Below are 23,247 nucleotides of genomic sequence, written 5' to 3'. Positions count from 1 at the left end.
GCCATTTACACGTTTCTTTAACTTCTGATTTATTAAAAACTGTTCTGAGTGACACATGATGCTGAATTTAGCAGCAGACTTCAGTAACAGAAATATAAAGTGGTAGTAAAGATAGGAATATCATGTACTGACGTTGAGGTACCAGAGCTCCGCAAAGACATTTTAGAAAATGCTAGTTAACATTAGTTAAATATTTGTTAAAAAATAAATCAGTATTTGCTAAACTGAAGGCAAATTACTTTCGAAAAGAACCAGCGTTGGTGGTTTGCCACCAAGAGTAGCCACTGGGATGAACCACAGACAGTCTATGGGACTAATTAGCTTACTGCTACTTCCGCTATCTCACTGGAAGTTGCGCCCATAATCATTTCTCCAGTAGCACCCTCAGGGATAAGGTGGATACAGACTAATATTTTCTTTAGTTAAATAAAGAGCACGTTTTTTTGTGAGCCTACTGTAAGCTCGCTCTGCAGCTGTGTCATGTAAGAAAATGTAAACACCACAATGTGTGTTGACCAATAGTCACTTCTTCAGGACTCAGACATCCCTTTAAATTATATCTCACCAGCTGAGCACTGATGAATCAAAATGTGTGTGTGAGTTATCTGCGACTAAATAATTAAGGGACACAAAGGGACTGATTTGATGCTCTGCCTCTTGGGCTTCAGTGAATATTGATTTCAGCTTTTCTTCCCCCCGAGTGCCCCATGTTCCCTGTAACTAAACTGTCTACGCGTCTCTCACAGTATGTCAGTCAGTCACTGTCTCCTCTTCTTCCTCTTTTCCTGCAGCAGACGAGTAAGAGGGAACAGTTTTTTTTAACTTGCTGCCAAATAACAACTCTGCAGCGTTCACTGGAGATGACACGTGTCACTGATGTTATTGTTAAGTGTTTGTCCACCCTGCCTCCCAAACCTGAGGGCCTTTACTGTGAATAATTCTGCTCTTAAGTGATCCACCTGGATAAAGACGGATAATGACTTTGAAATGTTGTGGTATTGGAGGGTAGGGCTTCCTGTGTGCTCACCTGGAGGGAGGTTCTTTGGCAAAGTCGGGCAGAGGATAGCTGACATAGTCCTCGTCCAATAGGAACACATCGGTGCTGGTCAGGATCAAAGTCCTGGGCTGGAGTACTGGAGATGAGCCGGAGCCAGAAACAGAAGAGGAGTGGCCTGATAGAGTGGAGCCTTGGCTGAGCAGAGTGCTGGGGATCTGCACCTGGAGGAAAGAAGAACAATTATTTCTGTAAGAGTTTAAAATAATAAAACAGAAGCAAATACAAAGAGTGGAAATATAAAATCAAGGCAAAACCAGTTAAGAAATTATCAATAGGGAAGGCAAAATTATTTATATAACACATTTCAGCAACAAGGAGAGTCAAAGTGCAAAATAAACACATTACAAAAGTACATTTACATCAAATTCAAAAGGAAAATAGAAACAGGGCAAAACAGAATAAGACAAAAATGAATGAGTAAAATTTCCAGAGGAGAGTAAGGAATGAATATTTGATTTAATAAAATGCAGCAACCAACAGAAAAGTCTTCAGCCTTGATTAAAAGGAGCTGAGAGTTGGGAGTTTGCACACCAAACCAATTACTGGGTTTTTTAAACCTGCAATAACTGATGTCTTTAAACACTTGGGGGTGATGGAAAAAGGCTGTGAACACAAAACTGACATTAATATTACCCCACATGTAAGCAAACAGTGAACCAGTTACCCTGACTCCCCCTCACAAAAAACTATTCTCATAATGTTCTTATGGTTATGCCACTCTCTTTATCTGCTGGCCCTGCGGTGTCTCCCTGGCAGAGCAGGGCTGCTATTGTGACTATTGACCTGACGTACACTTTGGTATGTTTTTTTTCTCGCACTTCAGTTTTTATTGGCGACGGTTTCATTTGCACTATTGTATTTTATTTGCACTATCTATATTACAGTTTTTTTTGCACTTTTAATTATGATCTCCTGGGCTAGTGCAACCTTAAGGAGTTTTATTCTTCTAGCCTTACCTGTTATGACAAAGTTGATGTATTTATTTCGCCCAGAAGTCCTGATTGTACAATCATGTTATTCAAATCTGCGTTCTTGACGTACTACATCATTGCCTACTGTGTGTCTTGATTGTCCATGATTTTTGTATCTGCTATGCAGCTATGTGTCCAAAACAAATTTCCCGTTTGGGACAATAAAGTTTATCTTATCTTATTGCCAAAAACATGGTTTGTGAGGTCAGTGACCTTTGACCACCAAATTCAAATCAATCGAAATCCCTTCAAGACGTTCTTGAGATGTCGTGTACTCAAGAACTAGACAGATGCAAGATCACAATGACCCTTCATCCATTTTCATTCATTCACTCATTTACCATAACCGCTTGTCACATTAGGGGTGTTACTGTGCGAGAGGCGGGGTACACCCTGGACAGGTCACCAGACTATCACAGGGCTGACACACAGAGACAGACAAACATTCACACTCACATTCACACCTATGGACAATTTAGAGTCACCAATTAACCTGCATGTCTTTGGACTGTGGGAGGAAGCTGGAGTACCTGGAGAAAACCCACAATGACACAGGGAGAACATGCAAACTCGGCACAGAACGGCTCCCCCACCCTGGGTTGGAACCAGGAACCCTCTTGCTGTGAGGCGACAATGCGAATCACTGCAACTGTGTGCAGCCACAGTGACCCTTAACCACCAAAATTCAATCACTTAATTGTTCAGTCCAAGTGGACATTTGTGCCAAATTTAAGAAATTCCCAAAAGGCATTCTCACGATATCACATTCACAAAAACGGGACAGACATAGGCACATACAGAAACCCCGAAAACATAATGTCTCTGGCCACGGCTATCACCAGCATGGAGGCATTAAAATAAAACTGATCTGATTGTTTCATGGTGGTTACGTTCTAAAGCACAAATAAACACACCCAAACAACCCTGTAGGAAGCTGCTGCATTGCTTGACTTTGTTTCTTCAACTAAGGCCCATGCTTGTATATGTGTCTCAAACAGACACACGGACCTGCAGCCCATATTCACAAAGCAGAGGAGAGAAACGGCTGGTCGCGATTTTTTTATAGTCCCCTGACCTTGTGCTGCTATTGGCTGGGGGCTACCCACCACTACCCAAAGCCTGATACCTGGAAACGTCCCAAACAAGCAATAATAAGACGAACATGAGAAAATCCAGGTAGGGGGGTAGGTCCTCTACAGATACAGACACCGCCACACACTGAGAGTGGGTCATAAGTGATGATTGAGAGGGTTTACTTTTTTGTGAGTCTATATATTGTTTTTTTTTTTAAGGGAATCCTGCTTAGTGTGCCTTTAAGCTCACTGAAAAACATTACAAAGCTTCACATGATTGGGAGGGGAACTGTAGTCAGGTGAGGGCAGCCATGGTCCGTTGCTAGAGGCAATGCTAAGAAGGACTTGGCGAATGAATACGCTGTTACTTGTCTCCCCCATCACAAAGGGTTCTTACCTGGAAGACCAGCAGGTACAGCAGGACGTTGAAGGAGCGTGAGGACGATGATGCTGCACTTGCCACAGTCTTCCTCTCCGCAACAATGAAGGTCAGGTCTCCCATCTCCTCCTCACTGGGATAAATAAACTTCACCCTGCTGCTGTGCACCAGCTCGTAGTTCTGCATTTTACCTGCAGGGGTAGACAAAATCACATCTGTCACCATCATCAGCTTAATAACAGGTCAGCAATTTAGATCAGTCTTCCAAACAATTTGTGCACAGATGTATTTTGGGATAGGATTTTTTATTTAAACAAATTCACATATCAGGATAAAAACACATATTAAAATAGGTAAATCTAAAAATAACATGTCTGTCCACATTCTGACATTCTTCTTTGTACCAAAAGGGGCTGACGATGATGTTTAAATGTCAAATAAGACAATGTTTTTTCTGGATATTACTTTGAAAAAGGTGAGGTTGTATTATTATGATTTGAGGACTAGATACTCTCTGTTCTCTCTCTGGTCCCTGGGTTATAGAGCGAGCCTGTTACATTAAGAGAGAGTAGCATTTTGTGTTCTTGTGGCCTAGATGTTGCTAGGCTATCATGTTTCTTTGTGTCTGTTAATAGTGTGTCTCTTAGAGTATGTCAGACATGAAGTGTCTAAGGAGCCCAGTTGTACCTTCAGGAGTTAATGTAACATGTGACATGTTTCAGAGAAGCTAATGAGTTGAAAGTGTCTCCTGGCGTCTGAGAAATGAATTCTGACCCCTTCTAAGAGCCTGACAGGTAAGAGTGTGAGTACTGCACATGACTGATAAACAACTTGGACAAAATATGGGATTCATACTGTAATAAATGTTTTTCGTGTTTCACTTTTATAAAGAAAAGGCTTCAAGGGTGATAAATATCTCGTCCTTGGACAACATGTATCTTGGCAAAAATGTCCCCAACAGGACTGGTCTGTTTTTAGAGCTGTTAAGGAACAGCTGCATCCAGTGGTTGTTGAAGATTCTCTTTGAAAGTATTAAATGTAAATATAGTTGAAAGGCCATGGTACTTGACCGCAGTTGACAAATTTGTAGGTTTTTTTTTTACACTTTTTGACGCATTTAGAGATTTTATTTTTTCCCAAGAAAACAGAACATGAACATTGGCAGGCATTATGACAGTTATCTTACCTGGATAAAAGACATACTATGATATGGGTTGTAAGCAGGAGGCCCTACTACAGCAGTTAATAATTTACATATAATTTACCTTGATTATCAAAGCAGACAGCAAATAGGAGGTAAATTATATGTTGGGTAATGAGGATGGGTGGGGTGAATCAGCAAACACGTTCCTTATTCCAAGAAATATGTCATCCATTTTGTCTGTCTTGTAATTTATAAATAATTTCTCAATCTTATTGGGAAAGTCTGTCTTTCCATCTCATGAATCTCTTTTGGCAAGTTGCCCAAATAAAGTCACATGCATGTCAGTGGGATCTGTAAATCAATGCAACCTCCGCGAGCTGTTTGTTGCTGTTGTTTTCATGTTCTGTCTCTCCACATTCACTCCTCTCAGTAGTATAGTGGTAGTTGAGTGGGCATCAGAAAGCTTTTGTTGTTTTGACATGATAACGAAACAGCGTGTTTCAGTGTTCACGTGACGTTGGATAACTTGCCCATCTTCCCCAGTAACGGACATTTTTGAAGTTTGAGTGTCAGCAATGTGTTATATTTACATGTAGAGGGAAGCACTTTGAACAGATGATCATGAACCAATCAGGTTGTTCAGGTAGGATTTGATGTCATCACAGATATTCAACTGCCTCTGAGTGTCCCTGCATGGTTACCTGTGTTTGTGTTGGTGAACTGAGAGTAGAAGTCCTGATCTGACGGCTCTGGAGGAGGAAGCTGCTGCTGCAGACTGAGAGCCGACATCAGCTCCTGAAGGAAGACGCCCGTCCCGTAACTGTCCCTGCTGAGGCAGCACACAATGTGATCGGCCGAATGACCTGCAGATACAGACAGACAGAGAGAGAGAGAGAGAGAGAGAGAGAGAGAGAGAGAGAGAGAGAATCCATGGATAGACAGTAGGAGGATAAAGAGGATAACACAGGATAACATCAGCATTAAACAGCAGATTGGTGTAAATTTGTTTATACACCAGAGATAAGGTGTACAAACATTCACTGACCTACGACTCTGAAGTACTGGTCGAACAGTCCCACGTTGACAGACAGCAGATCAGACAGCCTGATGGACAGACAGCAGCATAGACAGACGTCTGGATCTCCAGAGTCCGTTATGTCCAACACTGACAGACAGACAGACAGAGAGAGAAAGACAGACGGAGATAAAAAAAAAAAACAGAAGAGATTAAACAAAGATGACAGTGACACACTCTCTCAGAGGGTGAGATGCTCACTACACAACAGAAAACAAACTGTTGAGTGACTGAAAAATAAAAGAAACTCCTACTGTTTTTCAATTTGTACCTTTTTATTTCTTATTAGTTTTAAGTGTGTTTGTCTGTTAGGATCCTCATTAGCTTAGCATTCAGGGAAAATAAACTAAGACAATTTCTATGTGATTACATAAATCAAAGTAGGTGAAAATAACATTACAAACACTACTACTACTAATGTACCCTAGTGCATTTTTTACCTAAATCTAAAAGGGTTGGATAAATATTATTTGGACAATAAGCAAAAACATGGCAGACAGTTGGGTTCAAGTGATTTATTACAGCTGTAAGTTCAGACGTGTTATTTTGGGCTGTATAAAGAAAACTGACTTGACTTAACATCCAACTAAACAGGAGAACCAGCAGTAGATGTAGAGACAGTAGTATCAGTTACAGTGGCACAGAAGTAGTAGTAGTACAGTTTATTTCTCTGTGCACCACAGAAAATGAACTACTAAATATTTATTAAAGCAGTGGTTCCCAACATGGTCCAAAAGTGGGTCACAGGTCCATTCTGAATGGACTGCAAGTGACTCGCGAATGTGTCAAGTTTGTAAAAGACACATTTTATTTTAAAGCACAGTGAATTTCCAGCACAGAGCTTTTATTGTGAAGTGCCGATTCCTGTTGAGCGAGTGAATAACAGACAGCTACTTGACAGAGACAGCTAACTAGCTTGACGACATGGCCAAGCACAAGTATGACACTGAATATTTTAAACTGTGTGGACCTTGAACTAATGACTAAGGACAAATCTTGACCCTGTGGCTGGACCAGTTGGGAACAGCTGCAGTAAAGCATATGAAAATGAACCTGATAAAAAGGTTTTTTCAATGGGCCTTCAACACCTTAATAAAGAAAATATATTTAAAATGAAAACAAGAAAGGAAGCTGAGGGTAATCTGACAATCACACAAGGGAAATGGGAAGTGAGATTTGGACAGCAACGGAGAACAACATGCTCCGCATCCTGAAGAAAATTTAGCTGGAAGAATGTCACAAGTTACTTCTGTACAGCTGCCCAGAAGAAATCTTAGTTAAATTAGACGGACTGTTGGTGATCGAACAGGGAAAAAGATGCAAATCAGTTCCAAATTTTTTAAAGGTGTCCCTCTGAGGCTCATTTTTGGGAAGTGTTTTCAACGAAAATCACTTTTAATTTTGAGCTGATGTACTTGGTTAGACTGGAGAAACTCGAGTGGAGAAAAAAGGATAAATATCTGTTAAGAATATTATCAGTGGCCTGCAATAAATCCCTAACCGAGAAATGGCTGAAAAAAAAGTACCTGGTGTCGACAAGTGGATTGACTTGGTGTATATTAGTCATATAATGGAGAGAATGACTTTTAATTTGAGACGCCAGGAGGATACTTTTATTGAGAACCGGGCAAAATGATTAGTGTATGTCTCAAATGTTAGATCTGATTTTGTGTAAGTATTAAAAACACACTGTAGTGTAACCAGTGGCCCCACATCATCTGTGTGTATGTTTTGATTCAATAACTTCTCTCACTCTGACTGAACCAATTCAATCATGTCAATTCATCATACCTGAGTGATGGCCGAGCGTAGAGGCGGAGTCCTCCAAGAGGAAGTAGATAGTATCAGTGGAGAGCAGCAGACAGCAGGTGAGCTCAGACTCTGGAGACTTGTAGAGAACCACAGACAGCCACAACACCTGTTTCACCTCCTCCGCCTCAGACTGACACACACAAAAAAAAAAAAGTTCAGTTGAATTTTAAAGGTATACTATGTAGTAGTTTCCTAAAAATAATGCATAGACTCATACAGAAGTAATCATCAATTATGACCCACTAGAAGTGTGTGGCCGTGTATTTTTCTACAGAGACTGTGTGTGTGTGTGTGTGTCCTACCACTGCTATATATCTGTGGAAGAAGGCCAGCAGCTGCTGTCCTCCGAGCCCAGCCAAGAGCTTTAGGCCTGGGGAGAGACCTGGGATGAGGTGGGGGGACGGCTGGTTCTCCTCCACCTGAAGGCGGGAAGAGTCCCAACTGAGGAGGAGGAGGAGGACAAAGATAATAAGCCATGATCACCACAGAGCTGCTGTGGGAAAAGAAGATGACACACTACGCTCACTACACACACTACACTAATCATTTTTTTTTTAATTTATCATTAGAATTTTTTATTTCATTTATTTTTAATTATTAGTTTTGTTTAATCGTGTCTTTAGTCTGTTGGTGTTTTTGTCTTTGGGTTTTTACATGTGTCCTAAACATAAAACTAAAATATGAAAATGAAATATATAAAACAACAACAACAACAAAAAAACCTCCAGCAATATTTGTTTTATGACCTTCACAAAACATTCTGATAAGGAGTATTTAATTTCTTAAAGAACTGTGACTAGATTATCTACTAAGTGGGACATTTTATTCGATAAGAAATAAACTTGTCAGTGCGCTCTGGTGAACAAACGATGTAATGGAGACACTGTTTTAATATTACCTTAAACATACCATCTCTAATGTTTATTATTACGTACACCCAACACTTAGCTGATACCTTTATATCTGTGAAAAGATCAAATCAGTGGATAACACTGACAATGCCAACGTATCGGCCGGACTCTTGTGATTAAATTACAGCTTAACTGACGTCCATCAGTGGCTCTGCGTCATGTTTTGTTTTAGATAAATAAATGTCATACACACTCACTGATAAATGAGTGTGCAGATAAGATAAGTTCACTGTGTTTACAGTGTTATCAAACTGGGACACATATTAGCATGTAGCTCTAAATGCAGGCACAAGAAGAGAAGTAAATGACATGGAGAGAATGTAATCTATGTTGGACGACACAGAAGAGCTTCAGAAGTCTACCTGTTGGTGCTGTGTGATTTCCTCTGACTGGTACAGCAGCACTGGTCCCTTGATCCGTGACGGCCTGGAAACACAACACAGAGGTGTCAAACACATTGGGACAAGAGACCAGCGAGGGTCAAACTAAATTAAACTATGAGCTAAAATAGGGCCTGAGGGAAATTCCCTTCCTGAGTGTATGGGCAGGTAGTTTGTCTTCACCTTGTGTGTGTTGCCCTTGCTGAGGACAGGGCCGGCAGGGCAGAGGCAGAGCCACCATCTTCAGCCCCTCCAGAGAAGCTCTCCGCTGGCTCAGCTCCCCTAGGAAGGAGCTCCTGTTCTGGGCCAGAGGGAAGAGCAGCAGCAGCCTCTGACCACCCAGCAGCAGCTCCACAGTGTGACTCCTCCTGCACACAACGTGATGGTTAAAGTACAGATAATAACTCCAGTTACATGGACAATACTTCTTCAATCTGATTGAATCATTCTGATTAGAGATTCCAGCTGAACTGTTTACCTGGACGCTAAATAAATAAGTTTACATACCACAAAGTTTTTGATCAGAATTTAACTTTTTTTGACTCCGCCCACTGCTAAACATCCAATCTGCTGAAAAATATACCAGAGGAGGTTGTTCTCTGAAGCTATCAATTACAGATGTCCCCGATACACATTGCAAATTTGCGAATGCTAAGATAGCGAAGGAATAACCTCCCCTACTCTCCCTATGATTGGCAAGTGCTCGTTTCCTTCAGTGGTTAGATTGGTTAGGGTCAGGTGAAGAGTGTCAGTGTAAGACAATCAAAGGCACAGTATGGTGGGTTATTCCTTCGCTATTCTAGGATTCGCAAATTTGCAAACACCTCACACATATGGGAGAAGTTTTTCTTGTAGGCTTTCTGACAGAAATCCATTCATTTTAACCCAATCCACAACTTTTTCCCTAATCTTAACCAAGAGATCCCTTTCTCATAGAAAGCCTTCAAGGAAAATTTCTCCCAACTGCACATCTCACATGTGCCTCACATCTGTAGACATTACAATTTATCAAAGTTCCCTTAATGCCACATATGCAGGCTAATGCTTGGGACTGGGAGACAAAATCGAACATAATATTTCTTTCTGTCCAAATGCCCTCTCTGATGTGACATGGGATGGCTATTTTTTTTTTTTTTGTCAGAAAATAATAACACAATGAGATTTCTGATCAACAGTCACCAATAATGTAAATAAAATGACTAAGTGAGTTACAGCAAGTGTTTAAACAAACAGAAAAGTCTGGTAAGTGGACAAATTTACATCACTTACTGTAACGCAGCCTTTAAAATGACATCATTTATGCCATATCACGATACAACAATATCCAAAATCTAAGACAAAACATAGTCTCATATCTCGATAACAATATAATACCTTCATATTTCCCAGCCCTATGCTACCGCTAGCGATAAACGACTGTTAAGTCCAGTGACTCCACATCACAGCCTGTAACGTTTCATAAGGTTTCTGTTTCACTCACATGAGATGATAGCAATACCAGAGTACTAGATAGTTTTTGAGTTTTTGCACAGAAACACCTGTTGCAGCATGTCGTTTGTAGCACATGACGTCTCCTAATGCTACCCACCACATGGGGCAGACATGCAAAAAGAATATATTTATTCAACCAGAAAAAAATGATCGGATTAAGCGTTAACTTGGTTATAGGTGCTAATATTTTCCTACCGAACATATTATCAGAGGTTTACATCATCCCTCTCAGCCTGATTGAAAATTCCTTCCAATCAGGCCGGATCGGGTCAGTCTCTTCTGACTGAGGCATTTATATGGTGCATTATTTTGATTATTGGTGGAATATTAGGTTCCATGCAAACATACCTAATGACAAACTAACAGAGCAAACAAAAATGAAATCATTAATGTACGAGAATCAATTTTATCAGTCTGTTTTATGAAGACTTGGAATTCATCTTTGTGTGCCCTCAGAATAATTACAGATTTTTACTGTGTTTAATCTTATCAATGGCTAAGCCTAATCAATTTGTCATACAGGGATTAAATAAATGTGCATGTTAATGACACACAACTTAAAGTAAGGTGCTTGTGAAATTTTTGTCCGAAATTATATGTCTGGCAAAAATACACAGACACATAAAAAAGCTTAAGTAAATGGAGTTAAAACATCTCTTCAGCTTCTGTACCTGTGGTGGTGTTTTGGGTCAGGGCAGGAGGTGTTGCTGGTTCTGTCCCCGACCTGAGACGCTCTCTCTCTGGGGTGAAGCAAAACAGAGCCGAGGGGCACGTGAACCAGCCTGCACCAGGAGGAGGAGGAGGAGGAGGTGGAGGAGGAGGAGGAGTGATGACTGTCAACACTATGCCCTCTCTCCCTTTCTGCCAGCTCTCTGAAGTCCATCTTCAGCACCCAGAAGTGTCGGTGAGTGAGGAAGAGGAGAGAGGGGAGACTGGGGTCCTCTGTCTTAGAGAGGATGTCTGACAGGAGGGGGTGTGCGTCCGAGGTAGAGGAGGAGGAAGTGAGGGTAAGAAGGAGGGCAGGATAGCCTCCCTGGGCTCCCTGACTCTCCTCCAGCTCCCAGGAGTTGATGAGCGAGCGAGGGAAGAGCTGAGGATCACTGGGCGGCTCTGGGTCAGTCTGAGACTTTGCTACCTGGAAAAACAAGTGAGGAGGTTTTTGAGCTTCAGATATAATGACAGACTTCAGTCTGATTCAAGCTTCACACTCTGTCAGTACGGTTTAATCCCAGGACACTGATTCCTGAGAGATATACATCCAAACTATTTCCTGTTTCCTGAGAAATATAATAACTGAAAAATGAGAAAAACTAGTTACATTCTAAGCATCAACAGAATCGGCTGATATGTAGAAAATATACAAATCACTACAGAAACAAGAAGTCCTTCGCGTCCTCCCACACAGATGCAATTCAAGGAGTCGGCAGGGATGCAAAACTCAGCAGCACAACAATAAATTTCTTTCGGCCCACCAAATTCATTTTTTGTAGGCTCAACCATGTACATCAGGCTAACACAACATGATGTCCACCAATAACTTTGCTTGGAAATACTTCCAAAGATTGAACAATGATAAACAGAATATAGAATCCATCTCAGCTTAATAGCTTGTTTGAAATCATGTGACTATTATGATGCACAAAATTCAGATGGAGGGCATTTAGATTCATGTACTGCATGACGTGGAGATAGAGCAAAGTGACTACATAAAAGGGTTGGATGAACCTGCAGGCAGCAGGCATCGTCAGAACAATGAAACTAATGTTGGATGTGATCCATACAAAACAAAGTTACTTTTCCCTCAACTCGATCAATTTGCCCGGTGTGGATCGTCGTTATCAATTACCTCGTCCTCCAGACCTTCTAACATTACTAATGTTACACTGGCAGCTGATCAAAGTGTACAGGAGTCTAGTGGACTAAAATGTTAAGTATTATGTATGAAGTTGGGTATGTATGTTTGTTTTTTAAACCTCTAACTTGGTTGTTCTGACAAAACTAAATGAACTAAAAACTGATGTCTTTCCTTGTTGGTGCTGTGGATGAAGTGTAAAGAGAAGAGAGGAGTGCTTTGATTAAGGAAAGAGGATGAGGGTAAGGTTTGGATGTGGAGGTTGGACTTGAGGGGGTTAGAGATGCTGGGATTTGGGTTTTTTGTTTGTTTGTTTGTTTTGTTAATGTTTTAATTGTCTAATTTGTATGTCCTTTGTTTGTTTTGTTTGTATTTTGTCTGTTTTATATATAAAAAAACAACTACTATTTTCTACCTACTAGGTCGACTGTTCCCAGAGCTCTGGTGAAACACTGCTAAAAATCTGTATCATGGCTAAAATCATGCAGAAGTTGTCACAGCACACTGTAATTGCATCCAACTCGAGGCGTGTTTAACACAACATTGTTATGCTTATGTTTAAAATTAGCTGACTCCACTCCTCACAACTGAAAAAGGTGGTTGTTGATCCACATCTGCTGCCATTTCTCAGTGACCTTACTTCTCCCCTTTACGTCCTACTATTGTTGGGACTTAAAGTGGCCCTCGATTTTTTTCCAATTTGATTGTTTGGAACAACTGTAAACAGCTTAAGTTAAAAACATTTGTGCAGTGTTGGTTGTCTTTGCCTCCAGCTGCCTGCCCTACAACTGGACAGCATATCAATGTATGACGTCACATGCAAAGGAGCTACAGAATGACTTTAAAAAGCCAAATTACTTGCTTTGATGAATGTCTATGCTTGTGGGGTGAAAAATCATCAAATATCACTTCCATGAGCCTGTTCTCAGCAGAGAGATCACACGCAACAAGCTTGGCATTTCATATTTCTCACAGCTACAGTCAAGTTCAGGCTTCATGTGGAGATTATGTTCATTCTAATGTTTATATAACGCTGTTCTGTTGCCTTGATTATTAATTCCACCAAATAATAAATTAAAGCAGTCAGATTGAGAACACAAAGGTTTATGCATATTTCTCCTTGTTGCAAGTAGAGTTGCTTGAAATATGCAATGCATTTTAATTGTGGCTGAAGTTATACCCCAAATACAAGTCATGGCACCTGGGACAAAAAATGTCAAAGTTTTGGGAAAAATATGAATCTCTACTTCCCGTGTGATACCTGTGCCTCTAATAAAAGTTTATACATAATACAGCAGAAATTAAAACTCTGTTTGATCCTGTTATAGACTGAACTGTGTCAAATGACGTAATCAGTAAGTTGGATCTTAATATGTTTTACTTGCGTGGATTCTGTGTCTTTACTTGCGACATAAAATGTCTGCAAATTAAATTTCACTTCTAGGAAATAAATCACTGAGCTGCATTGCTCTCTACTGGGAGAACGTTGTGATATTGAAAACAGAATTTAACACCTAACATAAAGAAAACAATTTCTTATGTGGTCAAACCTTACAGACCATCTGCAGCAATCGGAAATTGAGCAGAAGCTTAAATTTAGGGACTCTTAATGGCTCATGTTGTGCTCTCTGACCTGGATCAGCACCATCAGCTCAGTCCTGGTCTGCCGCAGCTCCTCGGCCTCTGAGAAGATGTACCAGCGGGTCGGGCTGGCTCGAAGGCCGAGTCCGAGGCAGGAGTCAGGGAGCTCACCTGGAGAGGAGAGCATGAGCTGGGAGTACGGCAGCAGGAGGTCTACCTGCAGGCTGGACAGCACCTCCTCCACAGGTGGACTCTGCTCCTGATCTGAGAACAGAAGAACAGATCGCTTTTAATATTTCAGCATGCAGCAGAATCATTTCTGCACAACAGCTCTATCACACCAATCATAACTGACTGTATATTACAGCTGCTACTAACTTTGTTTTCATCCATTACTGATTAATCCTCTGATTAATTTCTAGATTTATGGATAACCTGTTGGTGTATAAAACATCCACAAAATCATCTTCACATTGGCCATTAATGGCCACCAAGTTAGTGTTTGTCCTGTTGTTGGTGTTAATTTGGCCTTACGATTTGACTGTTAACATTTCTTCAACGTTAGGTTAATTGGCCGAAGTTAAACAAACACAAATCCCAGTTATGATAATCATTTATTTTACGTGAAAATATGTTTGATGACACATTCTGCACTTGGTGACATAAACATATGTTTGACTATCATTAGCCAAAATTTATGGTTATATTACCAAAAGGAGCGTGTTGAGGTGTAATTTATACATTTCTTCTTCATCATCCTCCTCGTTCTGGTTCAACAACAGCAGCAGGGAGGAGTGAGTGTAGGCCAACAGTCACATCACGATGTTATATTCCTTGCTATCAATTTTCTTTCACTTTAAGCCCCCCCCGCCTTTTGAAGAAATGTCACGAGATTTTCTGAAATGTCTGAACACAAGTCATGCTCAGTTTCACTTCCTGTTACTAAACAGTGGTCATGAATGTGTCTGTCAGATTTGTTTCTGTCTTGAAGAACACAGAACTTCAAAAAGTCTCATCATTTTGGACAAGATGTTGAAAAAATTGTCCACAACTTGCTGCAACAATTTCTTTTAGTTACTCGTCCTCAAACAAAGGCCACTTTCAGAATTAGTTAAAGGCGCTGTATGTAAGAATGTGGCCAAAACGGTTACTGCAAGCAGCAAAGTTACTCAGCTAACATAATAATCCTGAAACATTACAGAAGTTTTCACATGAACTTTAATTAATTTATTAAATCCAAGACGGATAGCCAAACACAATTCATACCAACAAACATGAAAAATAAGAGCAGGAGCCACAGCTTCCATATTTGTTTGGATAAAGTATAAAAACACCTGAGCGTGACTGTGCTGCTTACCTGCGTCCTGATTGGTCCATGTGAAATCATCTGACAGGTACAGCAGGCCCAGCACCCGGTCCGTCAGCACCAGACACACCTCCCTCTGCTCCACCTCCCTCTGCTCCACCTCCTCCTTCACCTGAAGACAGTAGCACCACAGAACCCTGCTAACCTGCACGTCCTCCCCCTCATTTTCCTCCTCCTCCTCCTCCTCCTCCTCCTCCTCCTCCTCTTTACACAGCTCCCTCTGGTGGCCACCGGGCTCCTCTACAGGAGGAACAACGAGCGATGTGGAGGAGGAGGAGCAGACCGACTCCTCAACAGAGTCATCCAGACCCATCTCGAAGTAACCGTCCCTGGAGCTTGGACTGGAGTAATGAGCATAAAACATGAATCAAGAAAAACACTTGTATTCGTTTGGACACACCATCATCATCATCATCATCATCATTTCAGAATCTGTGTGAATTTTAGGGGATCTCAGAGACCAGTCTGACCTTAAGGTGATCTCAGACACCAGTAGGAATTTTTAATACTCTCAGATATGATGGTAAATGTTCCAAAATGCTAACGCTTGTAGAGCAAAAAGCTGAACTAATTAAACTGAACTAACTAAATATTCTCACACATGAGCTGAATATGAGAGCTTGTAGAAAAAAATTGAATTTGTGAGTTGAAAAATTGACTCATTACTTAGAAAATATTCACTCAACCATGTCTAATGTAAAGTCTCAGAAAAAAATATTCACAAATGTGTTGACTGACATTTACATAATACAACATCAGCTGTGTGAACTGGTAATACAATATTTTCATATATAGTTTTTCCTGCAGTTAATTTTCTAATACAACCACAGCTTTGTCTTTTCAACCTCTCAAATCACTGCACCTTCACTAATGTGCTCTCTTGCAACACAAAGCGACGAATCTGCGTTCCCTGTCTTTTGTAACACTTCTTGCAATAAATGAGTTGCAAAGTCATATTTGACAGGACTGGCGTGAGTTCAGCTTCAATAGGAACGTAGCCGTTGAGTCTTTCATCATGCTAAAGATGCCGACAGGCTTGCCCACCCCTCTAGCACTGTTATCTCTCACTTCCACAGCTATCTGTGCAAGTTTTGCAAAACATTAATCTACAAGTTCTTGCATCAAAGCCTCGTTTCCGCGTTAGAACCAAAACTAACCCCAATGGACATGTAGCTAGACCCTGGATCCATTTAGACAGTAGACAGTACTTTAAAATGTGGGCAGGGTTATTGTCATTCACTGCTCCGACCAGCTTTCACTGTATTTTCTCTTCACCAGTGATTCAGAGGAATGTCTGCATCTTGTTTATTGTCCACGTTAGGGGGTTAGCACACTGACATTTTCAGAACAAAAAGTTCAGGTTGGGGTAAGAGTCTCTCTCAATGGGATATTTAAAAACAGCAGTTCTATGTATTGAATCCTTGTCGAGCAAGAGCAGGGGTGTAGTGCTGCCGAAGAGCATTTGAACAATGCTTTGCCATGTTTATCTCCGAGTGAGGATTAGATATATACCAACTGAAATTCATATACATTTTAAATGCTACAAACATTAAGATCCAATCATCACTAAAGTTCATGTTATCTAAGAGAGACAAAAAAAAAAACATAACGGAATGGTCAAAGTTGTCACTGACATTTCAGGTGTGTTGACTCATTTATGCCAACTCAACGGTGACGCTGGCAGTTGGCATAATGAATTAAATCATTTTTTTCTGAGACTACAGCTGCTGCTGCTACAGGCAGCAAAACATCCTTTCATTTTATAGTTTTAGCTTTATAACATGTAAAACTTGCCACAGTATGAACAGTGGTTACAAAACCAGCCACAACTCAGCCCTGAGCAAGAGTGATGGTTTTCTATTGATCGATTGACGGATTGCAATGTTTCTAGCTTCACCTTTTAGTATCGGATCTTTGTGCTAGGTACCCCAACAGAGGGGGGACCTAAAATGGGGACAGTTCTATTGGCACCATCACCAACTTTACACACTGGAAACGGAACAATAATGGTAATGTGTGATGAACTGAAATTAACTGAACCAAGTCTGAAAGCTCTCTCAGTTTGTAACAAATTAACCTTCGTGCTCATCCCCGATGGAAATCCCATAATCCAGTGGGAACTTTAGGAAACCTGAGGAACAACTGAGAAACCCAAAAGCCAGCAGGAACTTTTGGAAGTCACTTAACCAGAGGTACTTTTAGGGGATCTCAGAAACCAGTGAGAGGACGATGCTTGTTGAATTACCTGGAACTTCTCAACTCGGTGTGCTCCACATGGGACTGAACCTCTTTGGTTTCAGACCTCTTCTCTTCCTCCCTCTCCTCCTCCTTCTCTTCCTCCTCCTCCTTCCCTTTTTGCTCTTTCAGGATGGAGCTGAGATGCTGGGAGAGCTGGGTAATGAAGTCTTTGTTGAAGGAGGAAAGGGAGAGCAGGTGAGAAGGAAGCAGGGGACACCGGGCTACGCTGCAGGAGACGCAGGTGGTTTCAACTGGCATGGAGGAGGAACAGGAGCAGACACAACTGGAGAAGAGAAAGAAACAGAGGTAGAGATTTTTATTTTTATTTTCCATTATGTCATGAACACAGAAGATACACCTGTTAAAATATGACTTCATCACATGACATTCACTCACTTCAGTCGTCCTATCAGCTCATATTAATTGACACACCTGCCATTATTCAACCAGCTGCACCTTCAACCTTTAAACAAAATGAGGCTTTAATGTTACTAATTTTATTTCTTTTTGCTTTCAGTCAGAGATTTAGGAGGAGGAGGAGCAGCTGCACCTCCTGCTGGATGCATACTGAACTACACCTGCCTCTATCGTGACTACCTGCAGACTCTGTTGGCAGGAGAGAGGCCTGAACAACAACCTGGAACTGAGGAGAAAAGAACATCAACCGCTTCACCTCCGAATGTCCGGTCAACCCTCCCACATCCAATATACTTTCTCCACAAGGGAAAAACAGGAAAGCAACCTCCATGTCCTTTAAAGCAACTTCAAAGAGTGCAGCCAGGGACTGGAAGTAGCTGGTTGACCTTGGCCAGAAACTTGTCTTTCCCCCAGAATTCACCTTCACCAGCCTGAGACCAAATCTTGTACTCTGGTCTAAAGTCCAGTGGTGTGTCTTCATCACTGAGCTAACAGTACCTTAGGAGGATGCTGTCGATGAGGCACTTGAGGAGAAGAAGCTGCAATATGCTAAACCTGCAGCAGAAGCAGAAAGCTGAAGCTTGAAGGTCGAGTTGCGCCCAGTGGAAGTCGGATGCAGGGGATTTGTGGCCAACTCCACAACAAAGCTCCTGAGAGAGCTGGGAATCAGACGGCAGGCCAGCAGGAGAGCAATCAAGGAAATAGCTGAGGCTGCTGAAGTCATTGGCTATAGATTAAAGGACGAACCTCATCTGGACTCAGCACCTAGATTTGCCAGTAATTGGCTGTGGGACAAACACCCAGGACTGATCACCCTGCAGTGGGCCTGTCTCAGCTAAGGGTGTATTGTAAGTACAAGGCCGAAACACCCGAGGATGATGAGGAAGATGTGTCCCTAAGGGCTTGTCTACACAGTTAACACAAGCTTACCGGTGACAAAAGCGCAACACTCACCAGCAGTAGCTTATCTAAAGAAGCAGCACTGTCATACTTAATTGTTTAAGACATCCAGATTGAATATGTAGTAGACAGCACGTACACAGACAGTGACATGGCTGAATGCAGGAAGAAAATACTGGCTGGATTTTGCCTTGAGGTAGCCCGAGGACATGCTCTAGGTACCATTTTAAAGCAGAATTTACTTGTTTCCAACAGCAAAAATGTCATCCCAAGATATGAGTGCAGAGGATGTTATTCACAGTATTTCGCCTGACTCGGATATTCAGACGTATTTATTTGAGCCAGAATGTACGGCTTAAGAAATTCAGCTGAGAGAGCCCGAGGCTGCGGCTGCATTAGCCATGCAAGAGGGTATCGCCGACGGGGATCCTCCAGACCCCCCAAGGCCAACAGAAACTGAATCATTACACTGCACTGAATTTGAGTGTGGGAAGTTTTTGTTGGATGCTGTCTGCGATGCTGGGAGAGACCTGGGAATGTGTGCGTTACTTTGCATTAAAGTTTTACTCCTCACTTGGACAGAGGTGTGCTTTGTCTCCTAACCTTATTGTAAGATGTTTGGTTGCGTTGCCTCTTAGCAAAAAGCTCTGTTTTTTTTAATAAGTTGGACTTTTAATGTAACAGGTAAGAAATCAGAGGGAGTGAAGCAGTAATGCACTGCTTTAGACAATGTGAAAATTAATATGGAGTGTTGGCATCTTTGCTCAAGCTGGTTCAAAGTGCGGAGTCTCCTCGCTTTTATTTTGTTACCTCTTTTTACGCCAGAAGCTCATGAGCAATGCATACTGATATATGTAGGCACTGCTGGCACAGCTCCACAAGCAGAGAACTCCGCTTTCTCCATAAATTAAGCCCACACTGAGGAATTCACTGCTTCCATTGACTACTTTACCATCAAAACTGAACGGACATCCATAAAAGATGGCAAATTTACCCTTTAACTGCAATAAAAAAAAAGCATTTTAAGTAAAGCACAAACAATAATTTAGAGTTGTTAATTTAAATTATGGTAAATTGATGCTATTTGATACTGACCAGACAGAATTTGTAGAAGAAGTAGTAGTAGTAGTAGTAATGGTTGTAGGAGATCCACAGTGTTCAGACAGACTGACAGCAAGTTGTTGTACCTGCAGAAATACACATCAAGCAACATCAGAGCCCAGCTGAGACAAACACAAACATCTAAACATTCTTTACAACACATATTATTTTTGTAGCAATACATATTGAACAGCTGTTAAACTCCTAATCTAAGTCCTTTGTTTAATTTGTTGTCACATAATTATTCCTTTACAGATCTATAAACAATCAAACTGCCTCTCTCTTTGTAACTGATACCCTGCTGGCTGTCACGGTAACATATGCCTTCCTGCCCTGGTGTATCAGGTGGGTGTCTGACCTGGGCGGGGTGAGCAGATAGGATGGGTGTATCAGTGTTAAAGCTTGCAGGGGGGGGTGCAGCGTCCACAGGGGGGAGAACACAGGGGGGAGCTGCGGCTTCTTCTCTGCTCGTCACCTCTGAAACAGGAAACCAAACAGATCAGCGATGCTGTGAGGAGAGGAGAGCACGCTCTGCAAAGTTTGACTGATGTAACACCGTTCAGTGCTGATAATTTTGGTTTGATTCTGACGATAATTTTGTGCCATGGCCTGACATCGTTAAATATGACCATCTCTGTGAGGAATAATTTCAAGTGTTGACAAAGTTTTACCTAAATAAAACTGAACTGTGTTCAGAATGATGCTGCAGTTATGATATGAGTTGATTAAATATCTTGAGGTTTTGGATTGTTTGTCGGGCAAATAAAGACCAAACACTAATCGATTATGTGAGAAAATAATCGTTAGTTGCAACTCTATGATGGCCTTAAAAATCATTGACACTGGTGGCTGCTCTAAGCTTCAGTCGAAAACATTTTCATGCATTCTCAGTTCTGACAGAAATATGTTTTTGGGCAACGTGCAGAGTTTGAATCAGATACAATTTTCAAATATCATGAAAAAAGAAACATTAATGCCACAAAACAGTCAAACTCTGTTTCACTGGGCAAGCATAAAAAACACCAACGTGCATCTGGTTCATACTGTTAGATTCAGACATTCACAGTTTGCAGCCTGCACTGAGCCAGAGCAAATATTAGTGTCACAGAAGGAGGTTAGTGAGCGTTAGCAGGATGTAACACAACCTCCGGGCAAACATTACGGACTGTTCTTTACTTATCAGAGGAGGGAGGTGGCTGAGGTGTGACTTTGGGTTTTTTTTTGTTTTTAATCCCTGAAGCTACAAATATTTTTCTTTGAAACTCCCTGAGTGACTGGCAAACAATGCATGACCTTCCCTCCACCATAAATTTGTTGTTAGATTTTTAAAACGTACCCTTTGTTGTTTAAAAGTTAAAAGTTACAAGTTGAAAACGAAATCCTGGAGTCCTGGAATCCTGGAAAAGCCTTGGTTTTACACTCTTGTCGTGCTGCTGGTTAGTTCGTCCAAATGGTTTATTTTTGGCCAAAGTTTAGATGAGACATAGGAGAAAAAGATTTGGATGTACTATCACTATTTTCAACTCCGATTTTTAATTTTTTTTTTTCTGATGGAAGCATTCGTCACACATGATGTGTCCGAGGACTGTTGAAAAGTTGAAAAACCAACGATAATTTCTGTTTTTACACTTACTGGATATGACAAATGGTGTAATTTTGGCTATTTTGGCTTTCGGCTAAATGCAAAATACAATCATTTAAATTTGTTTGCCCCTCCCCTAAGACAAAATACAAGACATAAGTCACTTCCTAATGCTTAAAAAATAATTTCACATGCCTCCCCCTTTTTGCACCAATGAAGAGTCCCTTAGTCAATATCAGTCACCAGTCAGTACAAGGGTTGCAATGGTATGAAATATTCACGGTACAATCACCGTCTCAGTAAATATTAAGGTTTCACAGTATTCCACTCTTACCTATACCTATGTATATATATAATAAAAATATGTTAAAAAAAACATACATATACAGTACAGGCCAAAAGTTTGGACACACCTTCTCATTCAATGCATTTTCTTTATTTTCATGACTATTTACATTGTAGATTCTCACTGAAGGCATCAAAACTATGAATGAACACATGTGGAGTTATGTACTTAACAAAAAAAGGTGAAATAACTGAAAACATGCTTTATATTCTAGTTTCTTCAAAATAGCCACCCTTTGCTCTGATTACTGCTTTGCACACTCTTGGCATTCTCTCCATGAGCTTCAAGAGGTAGTCACCTGAAATGGTTTCCACTTCACAGGTGTGCCTTATCAGGGTTAATTAGTGGAATTTCTTGCTTTATCAATGGGGTTGGGACCATCAGTTGTGTTGTGCAGAAGTCAGGTTAATACACAGCCGACAGCCCTATTGGACAACTGTTAAAATTCATATTATGGCAAGAACCAATCAGCTAACTAAAGAAAAACGAGTGGCCATCATTACTTTAAGAAATGAAGGTCAGTCAGTCCGGAAAATTGCAAAAACTTTAAATGTGTCCCCAAGTGGAGTCGCAAAAACCATCAAGCGCTACAACGAAACTGGCACACATGAGGACCGACCCAGGAAAGGAAGACCAAGAGTCACCTCTGCTTCTGAGGATAAGTTCATCCGAGTCACCAGCCTCAGAAATGGCAAGTTAACAGCAGCTCAGATCAGAGACCAGATGAATGCCACACAGAGTTCTAGCAGCAGACCCATCTCTAGAACAACTGTTAAGAGGAGACTGCGCGAATCAGGCCTTCATGGTCAAATAGCTGCTAGGAAACCACTGCTAAGGAGAGGCAACAAGCAGAAGAGATTTGTTTGGGCCAAGAAACACAAGGAATGGACATTAGACCAGTGGAAATCTGTGCTTTGGTCTGATGAGTCCAAATTTGAGATCTTTGGTTCCAACCGCCGTGTCTTTGTGAGATGCAGAAAAGGTGAACGGATGGATTCCACATGCCTGGTTCCCACTGTGAAGCATGGAGGAGGAGGTGTGATGGTGTGGGGGTGTTTTGCTGGTGACACTGTTGGGGATTTATTCAAAATTGAAGGCACACTGAACCAGCATGGCTACCACAGCATCCTGCAGCGACATGCCATCCCATCCGGTTTGCGTTTAGTTGGACGATCATTTATTTTTCAACAGGACAATGACCCCAAACACACCTCCAGGCTGTGTAAGGGCTATTTGACCAAGAAGGAGAGTGATGGAGTGCTGCGGCAGATGACCTGGCCTCCACGGTCACCGGACCTGAACCCAATCCAGATGGTTTGGGGTGAGCTGGACCGCAGAGTGAAGGCAAAGGGGCCAACAAGTGCTAAACACCTCTGGGAACTCCTTCAAGACTGTTGGAAAACCATTTCAGGTGACTACCTCTTGAAGCTCATGGAGAGAATGCCAAGAGTGTGCAAAGCAGTAATTAGAGCAAAGGGTGGCTATTTTGAAGAAACTAGAATAGAAAACATGTTTTCAGTTATTTCACCTTTTTTTGTTAAGTACATAACTCCACATGTGTTCATTCATAG

The 23,247-nt window shown here is 41.3% G+C and overlaps 1 protein-coding gene across 2 annotated transcripts in view; it reads right to left on the bottom strand.

The window, feature by feature from the left end:
• nisch (nischarin) overlaps positions 1–23,247 on the bottom strand; it is a 44,708-nt gene that overhangs the window by 5,480 nt on the left and 15,981 nt on the right. Inside the window, exons 14-27 of one of the 2 annotated variants that reach the window (XM_033626841.2) lie at positions 20,107–20,225; positions 19,743–19,834; positions 17,338–17,613; positions 15,084–15,433; positions 13,779–13,990; positions 10,965–11,428; positions 8,986–9,170; positions 8,785–8,848; positions 7,814–7,952; positions 7,491–7,641; positions 5,670–5,789; positions 5,326–5,487; positions 3,499–3,671; positions 1,028–1,218 (exon numbers count right to left, since the gene is read on the bottom strand). In XM_033626841.2, coding sequence (XP_033482732.2) covers positions 1,028–1,218; positions 3,499–3,671; positions 5,326–5,487; positions 5,670–5,789; positions 7,491–7,641; positions 7,814–7,952; positions 8,785–8,848; positions 8,986–9,170; positions 10,965–11,428; positions 13,779–13,990; positions 15,084–15,433; positions 17,338–17,613; positions 19,743–19,834; positions 20,107–20,225 — 2,698 coding nt within the window. Of the gene's footprint in view, positions 1–1,027; positions 1,219–3,498; positions 3,672–5,325; positions 5,488–5,669; positions 5,790–7,490; positions 7,642–7,813; positions 7,953–8,784; positions 8,849–8,985; positions 9,171–10,964; positions 11,429–13,778; positions 13,991–15,083; positions 15,434–17,337; positions 17,614–19,742; positions 19,835–20,106; positions 20,226–23,247 lie in introns of those variants that run through there. The other variant, XM_033626843.2, reaches the window with a different exon arrangement.

Source organism: Epinephelus lanceolatus, chromosome 1 (genome assembly GCF_041903045.1).
Source record: "Epinephelus lanceolatus isolate andai-2023 chromosome 1, ASM4190304v1, whole genome shotgun sequence".
Lineage (NCBI taxonomy): Eukaryota > Metazoa > Chordata > Actinopteri > Perciformes > Serranidae > Epinephelus > Epinephelus lanceolatus.
Note: the sequence above shows the minus strand (reverse complement) of the source record. Positions and strands in the feature narration are given on the sequence as shown.